Here is a 12173-nt window from a genome sequence, read left to right on the forward strand (position 1 = left end):
AGACTGTGGTCATACCTTCTCAGCCGATTTATTTACCTGAAATTTTTATCAAGTAACTTCAAATTTTCATGGGCATGAAGCGGGCTTACAGAAAAGTTGGGGAGGGACTTTTTATAAGGGTTATGTAGGGAGAAGATGAGGGGAAATTGCTTTAAACTGGAAGACAGTGGAATTAGACTAGACATTAGGAAGAAATTCTTTACTGCGAAGGTGGTGATACACTGGAACAGGTTGCCCAGCAAGATTGTGGATGCCCCCCTTCCTGGAAGCATTCAAGGCCAGGCTGGATGGGGCTGTGAGCACCCTGTTCTAGAGGGAGGTGTCCCTGCCTATAGCATAGGGCTGGAAATACATCATCTTAAAGGTCCCTTCCAACCCAAACCGTTCTATGATTCTACAAAATATTCAGATAATAGAATCTGCAATTCACTTATCTATCTAGTATAGATAAATATCACTATCTAGTACCATGAGACTTTAATGAAGAGTGGGCAACCCTCTCAAAGAAGCAGACAAGTTTCCAATCTTTTAAGTCTAAAATGGCATTTCGAAACAGACTGACACGTGGTGACATTCAGTCGAGCACAGATTTGGGTCCTGTAGCTGGTCCTTCTTCCTTAAATGCACAAGATGATCTTTGCACTGTGGTTTCTCTCCCTCTTCCTTGCAAATTCTGACTCAGAAGCAAGCCACCACTGTGCTCCTAGATCAGGGACAACAGTTAACACACTCTAGGAGTATTTGGGCAAAACAGCAACCTAGTGGTGCTTCTCTGCACAGCAACACGGTTGCAGGAGGAATGAATTCTCAAGAGGCACGCTTTCTGATGCATCCTAAGCCACCTGCTACTCAGAGCCATCTCCTAGTAGCCCTGTAGTACAGAAAACCCTGGGTTTGAATCAAGGGATCAGAACCACAGACTGCATGGCTGGTTTGACCCATTACAAGTTTTTCAGAGAGGGAAAAGGCCCTTCTATTTGGGCATGATAAATACATACAACCATACTGCTGCAAAGTGCAACTTCTCCAAGTCTGCTACCTCTGCCACTCTTACCACAAACTGCATTGTCTAACTTGTTTCCCTAAAACATATTGCCACATTTCCAAGACCTGCAATTCTCCACACTTCATTACAATAGACTGCAGTGCGATTGCTGGTATAATATACTATGAGGGATCATAAATAATTAAGAATTAATCACAGTTGTCAAAATAAATAAATGCATTCAGCGATACAGAATGCATTAATTTTTTATAGCATCTTTTTGCTTATTCATGAATAAAAAGTTTGAAAGCCTAGCAATGGATTGAGTGCTCATTACAATACATACAGACTTGATTCAGATACTAACAGTAGAGACTTTCTTGTCAGTCTTTAGAGTATCAGGTGCATTTTAACTTAAAGACTACAGCTGCCAGTGAAAGGAAAATGATGAAGGCAGCATTGACAGCAGCTGCCCAGAGTCAGCAACAGGAGCAAAGGTCAATGGGAGAGCACCTGAGGAACAGCACAAAGAAATGCCAAGTAGTAAGCCAGTTTCTAGATATGCCCAACTTCAGTGCCTCGACACAAATGCACAGAGCATGGGAAACAAACAAAGGGAACTGGAATTTTTAGCCCTGTATCAGGGTTAGGATATCCCAGACCTCAGTGATATGTGGTAGGATGGCTCACAAGCCCAGAGTGCTGAGATAGATGGCTACAGGCTTTTCAGGAGGGATGGCCAAGGAAGGAGAGAAGGTGGGGTAGCCCTCTTCATTAGGAAAGATCTGGGCTGCATGGAGCTGAGCACTGGCAATGAATGAATGAAGTACTAGAGGGGATACTTAAAAGTATCTGAAGGCCTCTGGAAGGTTGTTCCATGGTTCTACACTAGGGTAGGATGGTTCATGACTCTTACACACTGAAGGATCTCATTTGGTTTTGTTTTGAACCTGACATCTAATTTTATCTGATGCTGTTCCATTCTCTTTTAGAAGAAAGAAGGAATATTCCTCCTGTACTCATTGTTTCTGTGTTTTGTGAAGGTTTTTGTAGATTTTAAACCTCTCTAAATCTTTCATAAAGATTTTATAAAAGCCCAAGCTTTTATAAATCTTTGTCACGTACTCCTTTCAGTATCTCTTAAAGCAGAGTAGCACTAGTCAATTTAAGTGCTCCTAAAAGAGAGCCACTACATACTTCACATCATCCTCGTTTTCATTCTTTTAACTTTCCCAGATGTGATGAACTACATTTTGATAAATGGGAACCAGAAAAGAATGATTTATTCTAAATACAAGTGACCCACGCATTTATACGAGTCTATTACTTTCTATTTTCTACTCCCTTCCCAATAAATTTCAACATGACATTTACTTTGTGAGAACTAACTCATTAGCAGTCACAGGTTTATTCTTACCCCAAAATCAGCTTGACTAATTGCAACTACATCAGAATCTACTCTTCTGCATGGCAAAATCAGACTGTTTATCCCACCACTTCAATTCAAATAATCTACATTAAATTTCACCTTCCACAACTGTCTGGTTAAACACTCCTTTTCAATTCTTTGCAAACCAGACCACTTCCCAGCTCTCAAAGATTTAATATTTAACTTTGCCACCTCACAATCCATCCATATTCAGGGGATCAGTGATTTGTGTGACAATATACAGTGAACATGTCAAGTAAGCATAGAGCTCAGATGTTGTTCAAGATGATTTGTTGTGATTCCTACAGGCTGAGCTGTGCCATGCTGCATAGTACAAAACAAACAAAAAATAACTCAAAACTCCTTTCAGTTTCTCTCTTCAGGATACCTATTAATGGTTTTCTGCCAAACCTTTTATATTGAAGTTATATGAAGCACAATGAACCATACTTAAGACATTTGTCTTATCAATGTCTTAACATGGCTTGATAGCCAAGTGATGAGGATAACCTAAGCCATCTCAAAAGCTAGTTACGTTATCTGTTTATCTCTGCGCATTACTGTCTGCAAAGGAGATGAAATGAGATTGAGATAATTGGAAGTGCAATTTGCAGGAACCAGTAGGGGTTGGAATTACTTGTGCTTAATTATTTCAGAATGAAACAGACCGCACAACTATCAGTGCCAAGCAGCTGTAATTAAAGTGATTTAAAATAGAGATGCTAGCATCAAGTGTTGATTTTTCAAACAAGGTTTTATATGCAAAGACTTTAGACATCTATAAGTTGCAGACCTTTCGTTCTATTGAGGGTCTCAAGAGAAAATTACTAATGTTCTACATACTTGATTATTACAAAAAAAAAAAAAGCCACCACCCATCCCAAAAACTTCATCTCATAAACCTAAATCCACCAGGATTCCACCATCCCATTGGGTATGTGGAATGAGAGAAAAGAGTAGAATACAAACTTACGCCCATATTTCAGACTGAGAAAGGAAGAGGATAAAAAAGCTCCATCAACAAAAATCCCACATAACCTATGGATTTAGAAATAGAATTTCAGTTCAGCAGCCTATTGTAACACAGCAACCAACAATAGCTTTGTTTATGAGCTACAAGGCTAGCCAGCAGTCTTCCCTTTCTCTGTTTTAATGGATACTAGACATTAGGGGGAAAAAAAGGCTAAATATAAACAAATGTATAACTCTACTGAAGCACACATCATCAACATGCAGCACCACAATGACCTGGCCAGGCCCTTCGCAGGGGATTAGAAATTTATCATTCACTGTTTTCCCCATATTTTGCCATTCCAGGAAAGCAACAACTGCTATTTTCAATCCAAAGCAAGCCTGTTTTAATTTCTAAATTTCATTTGCAGCCAGTTTGCATGAGAATAAAAAAAAGGGAGGGGGAATACTTGCTCAGCAGCAGACATTCTGATTTACCTCGAACTTTCAGTTACCTGTGTCTTTGTATCAAGAAATTTATTATGTGTATGTCTGCTCTTAGATGTGAAGACTTGAATATATTTGCATAAGGTACAAATATGATCCATCCACAGAACCCACTAAAATGACTCAGTTTGCTGACGAATCAACATTCAAACAATTGGTGGTGACAACTTGGAAATTAATTTATATGGCTTTTATGGAAAAGTACTACTGTCTTGATAGGGATGAGAAAACAGAATTCAATAATGGGAACAAAGGCTGCACCAAAACTTGTCCTTAGTGTTTGCCTGAATATAAAAACTGTTATAAGCAGTCAGACAAAGTCTGCAAAGTCAAAAGACATATTAGTGCTGGCTAGTAATGAAAGGATCTCTCACTTGCAGATTTCTGGGAGAGAGGCTTCTTGAGTCCAAAGATGTAAACAAACTAATGAACATATTCTACAAGAACTCATCCAACCCTTCTTTAATCTTATGCATATTTCTGGCCTCTATAACATTAATGTATGCATCTTATTATCACAATTTATTTAGATAAACATTAAAAAATATCTCCTCTTGCTTATTCTATGTCTAACCCTTTTAATTTCATGGCTTCTTCCGAACTGCTCTTCAGTGCAAGAGCTCAGTTCTCCCACTGCAGATAATTAATAAAGTTTTTCTTAGTACAGAATCTGTTCCATAACTCCGATAATCTTTGTTATCCTTCCCCGTACCTCTCTATCCCATATTCCTGGATAAAGCTTGTAGCCCTAGCTCCCCCTCCGTTGCACTCTAGCTCCATTCTCAACACCATCCCAGCCCTAGGAGAGGTTTCAAGCAGGTGTTACTAACAGCAGAAGTCTTAAGAATTTTCTGCTTTTTTATTTATTTATTTATTTATTTTTGTCTAGGAGGATAAAGATACAACTAACAACATTTTTAGAATTCAAAATCTTACTGAACTATACTGCCGTTCATGGATTTGATTATAAGCAGGAAAAATAATTCCAACAAATCACATTTTCTTCCAAGAAGAAAAATCTGTTATGTTTCTTTATTTTAATGCTTCCTAACTCTTATCAAGGCAAATAAATAAATATATACATGCATACATATATGCATTTTATTTTTTTAAAGGCAAGACCTATCTTTTATTTCAAACAGTTTCTCTTCCAAACAGAGAACTTAAGCCCTGGACACAAAGATATTATCTACAACTATTTGCAAATTAGCTGACAGTAAACAGCACTTAGAGAAAAGGTAAAGCCAGACTCAGTGATGTAATTCATCTCTTTCAACCACGGGATGACCTTAAGCACAGGCACCATAGGATGTTCTCATCTAGATATTGTCTGCCGCACACACATCAACCTGATTCAACCTCTACATAATACAATGTTTGATATTCTACTTCCCTTATATATCATGCAGACAAAAGCAGATACTTCATACACAACGTGACTGCCTTTGTTTATCACACTGCATATGTTTTTCACACTGTTTGAACTCATTGTCTGCTGCAGCAAAAGAATTATAGCTGCTGAAAGCACTTTAAGAGGACATGTTTGGCTGGTTGGTTTAGTAGCTTTTTTGTTGTTGTTACTTTACTTTCTTAAATCAACCACCACAATGGAAACATGTATGACACAGCTGTATTTCTCCTTACCTCTTGGTGTATTCTCAGAATGATCTCTCTCTGGTCCGTCTGGGATGCTCAGCTGTGTGATATCCTCTGCGCTCACTCTCAGCCAGGCTTTGTTGGGGTTTTCCCAATCTTTTGAGGAAAGGGAATATTCCAGCTCACAGGGAGACTCAAAATCACAATCAAATACTGGAAAAAGAAAGCAGACACAGAACATATCAGGTTTATTAAATTAAGTTACCTCTGTGCTGGAAGGTAAGTACACATGCATTATTTTTTTTATAATGAGTAGCTAGAGGAAAAGTCCATAGAGATAGGCAATATGTTTGAAATGGACCATACTGAGAGATCCATTAGCAGATGAAGAGAAAGGTCCAAAAGCCAGGAACTCTCTTTGTGAACAGATGAGAAGGGCAGTATGGGATAAAGCAGGGGTGAGCATCACCTAGGTTGATGGGAAATAGTTTACTGATTAAAAAAAAAAAAAAGACAATCACTCCCAGAATGTCTGTTTAAATTCATACAAGGCCATTGCAGTGCAAAGGCTACGAACATGGTTTACAGTCATGTTCCAATTCATTGAGCACATGACTTGGCAAAGCAAGTCATACACACTAGGCACATGGGACAGAACAGGAATTGCAGGGACTTTACCATGAGAACCACTTTTCTGACTCCCTGCCCTGGGTTTGTAGAGCTTCTGTGTAGCATCAGGAGCTTTATCTGCTGCTGCAAACTTCAGCCTCCAGGCAGTACAGCCAGCGTCTGTCTCCTACAGACGTTTATTTCAGAGATGTTTCTCTTTTAGAAAAAAATTATCCTGTTGCTGTAGCTATGAATCATTTCCTCATGTCCACTCTACTGTCAAACCATAATACAAGTTGCTCAACACAACACGTATTGATAACCTGAATTTTGAATGCTTTTAGTTGACAAGATTGCTGAATTTCCTAGAATGACCAGTCTACTTTTTCTTTTCCTGTCAGCACTAAACATGACGTTCAGTAACCAAAAGGAACTATTTCTGAGCTCAATGTTTCTGAAAAATAATTTCTAAAAGTAGTATACATACACACACACACATATATGTATTATATGTATATATTCTTCCAGTTCCTCTTTTGAGTACTCTACAATATCTACTGCAGAACTAGAACAAATAATCTGAATCCACATTAGTCAAGTTAACTAATATTTTAAAACTTTAATTACATCCTCTATTAAACATCCGATTTCTTCTTTGTGTGCACACATTTTTGTGCTTCAGGCTATTCTCCTGGTGATACAACATCTTGTAATCTGGAGGTTAATACCATTGCCCTCAATATATTTTTTCCAGCTAATTCATCTTTTTAATAGCAAACTGGAAGGAGCAAAATCTATTTCTTCAGTTTACAGTTGATTTTTTTAATCACAGAATAGTTTGATTTGGAAGGGACCCTAAAGCCCAACCAGCCCCAATCCCTGCCATGGGCAGGGCTGCCCCCCACCAGCTCAAGCTGCCCAGGGCCCATCCAACGTGGCCTTGGGCACCTCCAGGAATGGGGCACCCACGGCTCTGGGCAGCAGTGCCAGGGCCTCACCGCTCTCTGAGGGAAGAATTTCTTCCTAACCTCTAACCCAAGTCTCCCCTCTTCTGGTTTAAATCCTTTTCCTGTCACTATCAGGACAACGTAATACGTCAGTCTCCCTCCTGTTTATAAGCTTCCCTCAAGAACACTAATAAGGTCTCCCCTGAACCTTCTTCTCTCCAAGCTAAACAAGCCTAGCTCCCTTAGACTTTCTTCATAGGAGAGGTGTCATAACCCTTTCATGGCTTCCTCTGGAGCCACTCCAACAGCTCAATGTTTTTCTGGTGCTGAGGGCCCCAGAACTGACCACTCCCAGAGAGTCTGCACTGCAGCCTCCCCCTTCAGCAGCTCTGGTCAGGTGAAAGCATCATAATCCAGCTGCTGTTCTGAGATGAGCACTCGTCATTTTGCCTCCTGGATCCAGCAGTATAAATGCACTTCACCAGTGCAAACTGCTCTAGAGCAGCCCCTAGCTGTTGGATATATGCATTTTGTCCCCTTTTGCCCTGCCACCTCCCACCTGAGGTGCTCAGGTACCAACCTGAGCAGTGGTTGCTGACATTCCTGCACTCAGATCTCACATCTGAGTTGGGTCAGCAGCACCTAGGTGCTCCTCATCAGTCACTGCACTGCACACAGCTGTTTTACACTCACTCAGCATTTTCACTGCTTCAGAACATCATGGAAACCCTCCAGTGTAAGGAATTAATACATAGGGTGTATGCATGTTTTGCTACTCTCTTTAGGACTCCCTCTTATCCATATAAATTTCACAACACATGAAGCATACTTCAGTTTAAGCAGCAGAGAGCAGTGGATACATTCATGCTATACAGTTTGCTACCATAATACTGTACCCAAACTGCAGACAACTTTTATATCTCATCTCTTGGTTGTTCTTTATGAAAAGAAAAACAAAACTAACATTTGTTTTAAATCTACAAAGTGATAAGTCCCTATTAAACTTTGCACCAAAGTCCAAATGGGCAAAAGAGCAATGAAACACCAAGCTATGTGTTACAGAAAACATCTATTATCTGTTGAGCCACAGAACGCCTTGGGTTGCAAGGGACCTCTAAGCTCACCCACTTGTGGTCTAGCTGAATGGCCTTTAAAGCGGGTTATTCTTTCATAGAAGAGGAAGCTGCTTGGTTTGTACACCTGAACAGCACACTCTATTTAATGAAAACATACTTGTATCTTTTGAAGAACTCGATAGTCTTCCCTTCCCTACATCAACAGAGTGTTTGTTCTGTTCATAAGCTCTTATTGAAATTAGTCTCATATCAGACCAAACTTTCAGTCCCATCGTCCTGCTCAGCACAAAAAGCATTTCTTTGTCATCGTTATCTGATGCAACACAGCAAAAGTCTATGCAAACAGAATTCAGTCTTCCCAGCCTAACGTTAACTTCCCACCATTAGGCTTTCCACCTCATATAATGTCCTACTCTGTAGTGTATAGTAGTGTGTAGTAGTACATTTCATATACAAAAAAAAGCATTATGTGATATGTTTTTCCACTAATTAGCTGCTCTTGGTGTAGTAGCTGCTTAACAGTTTAACTTATTGAAGCCTATCAGTGTTACACTCTTAAAGAGGAAACAAAGCACGGTGTTTATAATCAAATCAAGGTAAACAGCAGCTTAAGAAAGGTTGCAGACATAAATTACTTTAATTTCTGGTATACAAGATGATGCAGGGCATCGACCATAGTACGAAAAATACATTAATCTACTGTCTAACTGAAAAGACAGAGGAATCTGTGCACGTCTGATGATTTTAAGAGTCTTGTAATTCAGTTTATGTTAATCAGAGTAGCTATCTGCAATAATATGGGCACAAGCAACCAAAATATCTGGCAACTACATCTCTTTTAATTACATGGACAGGAGTTTTCTGATAAACAAGTGACTTAAAACAGCAGCATAAGCAATTTTCCAAAATATCCTACATTACTGGAGGTCAAATTACGAATCATTCACTCATTGGATCATCTTAATTCCTTTGTGTAAGCATGCATCAAAGAAGCATGGCTTACTAAGGATAAAAATACTTTTCAAGAGAAATATATACTGCCTGTACTTTTCAAGAAACTATTCTGATTGCTCTTTCTTTAGCTGCTCAGTAACAGACTAAATTTACCTTTTTTAAACCAAGTCCTCATGCAAACACCAAAATTTACCTTCAAGTACTTTCCACATAGACTTCTCCTTTCTAGTTTTACGTGTCCTTTTTGCCCCCAGGCTTCTCAGTCTCACACATCACTCTCCTTTACTCTCAGCTGATCACCCCTTTGAGCCAGGGTGTCTGCTTTCTTACCTCACTAAGAGGGATAAGAGAGAGAGCTGCTCTGTTCTCAAAAGGACATGCTCAAAGGTGTATATCCTAACTGCCAAGTAATCAGCTTAAACACAGCTAATTTATGCCACACCTACAGATACAAGTGCACAATGTAGAGGTCACTTACACTGATCAAAATGGGACCAGAACTGTTCTGGGCACACTTCATCCAACACCAACAATCACAGCACCAGCAGCATAGAAATGGATAAAATATTCTTGCAAGGAATGTCTCTTTATACAAATATTGACAGATATTCCTTGTGGAGGAGACATAATTTAAATTGTATAGTAGAGATGTGCTCTGCTGAGGGAGTTTTGAGACCTCCATCAATACTCACTAACCTCTATTATACTCATGTTATGATGACTATAAGCTTTTAATTTATGACAAGGAAATGACAAATTGATTTTCCAGTTATTAATCCTAGGGACAAAGCCAGTTCCTTAAGCCTTTACCATTCCCTCTGAGTAGAAAAGAGCAAAAGGCATTCAATCTAGTTTCGATTTCCCCATCAGACCATTTCTATCCACCAGTACAGAGGTACAGGTGTGATATGGTGATGCAAGGAAGCCCACAGGGTCCAGGGTGACTCTATGGGTCAGTATCTAAAGGGGAGCTACAGGAAAGCAGGGAACAAATTCTTTAGCAGGGAAATGGCTTCAGGCTCCAAGAGGGTAGATTTAGGTTGGATATAAAGGAAGTATTTTGATATAAAGGAAGTCTTTTACAGTGAGGGTGGTGAGGCACTGGAAGAACAGGCTGCCTGGTGTTGTGGGCACCTGAGGCCTTAACCACCCCTAGCAGTTACCTGCACTGACAGTAACTGCCCAACCTTGGTGCTGCACTGAAGATGATCAAAGGCAAGAAGTGGTTTTTGGAAAGTGAGGTGAAAAGCTGGAGAAAAAATTGAGAAGCCCCATGGTACAGCTCCATCCTGTGCAGCTTTAAAATTCCTCTCACTCACTGAATCTCAGCCACCTGCAAGAGGGACCTTGTTTTAATTTAAAAGTACTTAGCACCAGTTAGCTTATTGCTCTGCAACCTTCCTCCATGCCAGCAGATCTTCATGTACATTTCTTGACCTTGAATTTATTGACCATTCTGCTCCATTCCCTTACAGTGCTCAATTCAGGTGGATGCAAACTGGTGACCCATGCAGTCAGGGTGCAGCCACACAGCAGGCTTGCTTTCAGAGCAGAGTATGGCAAGAATGTGTCCCAGCCAGCTCCAACAGCACTGCTTACCCACACTGAAAGAGAAAAACCTAGGTTTCCCTCAGGAGGTGCTATTAATATTATGACTGTGTTCTGAAAAAAATAAAATTTTATTGGAGCAATGCCCAGCAGGACACACAATGTCACTTGTTCTGCAGATATATAGCACCAACTACTGAGAAAAGAACTTGAGATATTAATACTCAAGCTTCTCAGGCAAGCATGGGGCACACTTCTTTCCTCCTCAGAGAAAGCAGTACTCTCCTAGTGCTGGATGCTTTTAAATTATCTCCCCCCCTCGGTAGGGGGAAACCACAGCTACACAGGCCACATCTTAGAGAAAACATCTTAGAGAAAATGACAACAATGCAACCATTCGTTTATTAGTTAAGAGAATCTTCAAAATGACAGCATATACTTTATATCCACCTAGTTCCTCAGTGTGCATCAGGGACTGAATCACCAATATCTTTGACAGCTGCTTTCTTTGGTGGAAATCAAGCTACAAAGAAGAGGGCCAGGACTCCTTTATCAAGCAATTATAAGCAATCTTTCAAGACAGCTCCAGATTGAGGAGCAAGGAAGGGGTGTGGGTAGTAGCACAACCAACAACAGCTCTCATTTTCATTCCTCCCGCAGTAAAAACAACAGAGCTCATCCTCCACATGATAAATATTTGTTCAGCAAGTGTCCCCTGCAAGCAGCAACGACAATAAGTGAAAGTGCACTTCCAGTGCCAGTTCTGATCCAGAGACTGAAGTCCTAACAGTGATTGTTAGAAAACATGCTCCAGTTGGCACAAAGCAGTAGTTGGATGAACTGTCATAGTTTGACAATTCATACAAGGGACCTCTTACATGAAGTTTGAGAGATCTCTAGAGAAAATGAACACTTGGGAGGCGGGGGGAAAAAGACATTTGTCATCTTACTCTGTTACCCTATTACTGAAAAATGTTGAACTGTCATTGCATATTATCTGCAGATGAAAAGAAGTTATAAGGAGAAGAGTAACTAAAAGAAAGAAGGTTTTTCTCCCTAGAAAGATTTTTTCTTCCTGTTCTTGTTTAGCAAAGCTTTCAGCTTAGTGAGGCAGATGTTCCTTTGCCTGTGATATTCCTCCCCACGGATTTCAGCACCATTAAACATGGCAAAAAGACAATCTAATCATTAAACAAGAATTAATATGCACATATATGGGGTCACAGCATCTGTTATTTTATATGAAGCAATCCCATTAATTTGATGTTAATTGAAGTCTTGCTCTATTATATCTATACCAATATTCCCAAAACAATATTAGAATACTTTAAAACGGCGAAATGTTTCCTTTGAAAGTTATGGTATGTTCGAATTAAGGTGGTGCATCACTTTTGTGTTATCTTCAATAACACAGCACTGATTCATTTTTTCTCCCAGACAAAGCATTATTCTGCTTATTCTTCTCCTGACTTTATCTCACCTTCCAAAGTGGAATTTGTTGTAACAATTATTTCATGCCCATGCTTCTCACTATGCCATGCTGAGTCAAGTATGTCAGGTCATGATATGTT

General features: G+C 39.7%; 1 protein-coding gene across 1 annotated transcript in view; it reads right to left on the bottom strand.

Annotated features, from left to right (window-relative positions):
* Positions 1–12173, bottom strand: part of ALK (ALK receptor tyrosine kinase) — a 272781-nt gene that overhangs the window by 189807 nt on the left and 70801 nt on the right. Inside the window, exon 3 of the mRNA XM_065739616.1 lies at positions 5517–5681. Coding sequence (XP_065595688.1) covers positions 5517–5681 — 165 coding nt within the window. The remainder of the gene's footprint in view (positions 1–5516; positions 5682–12173) is intronic.

This window comes from Cyrtonyx montezumae, unplaced genomic scaffold (assembly GCF_038088225.1).
Source record: "Cyrtonyx montezumae isolate F1298 unplaced genomic scaffold, pur_monq_1.0 scaffold_24, whole genome shotgun sequence".
Classification (NCBI taxonomy): Eukaryota; Metazoa; Chordata; class Aves; order Galliformes; family Odontophoridae; genus Cyrtonyx; species Cyrtonyx montezumae.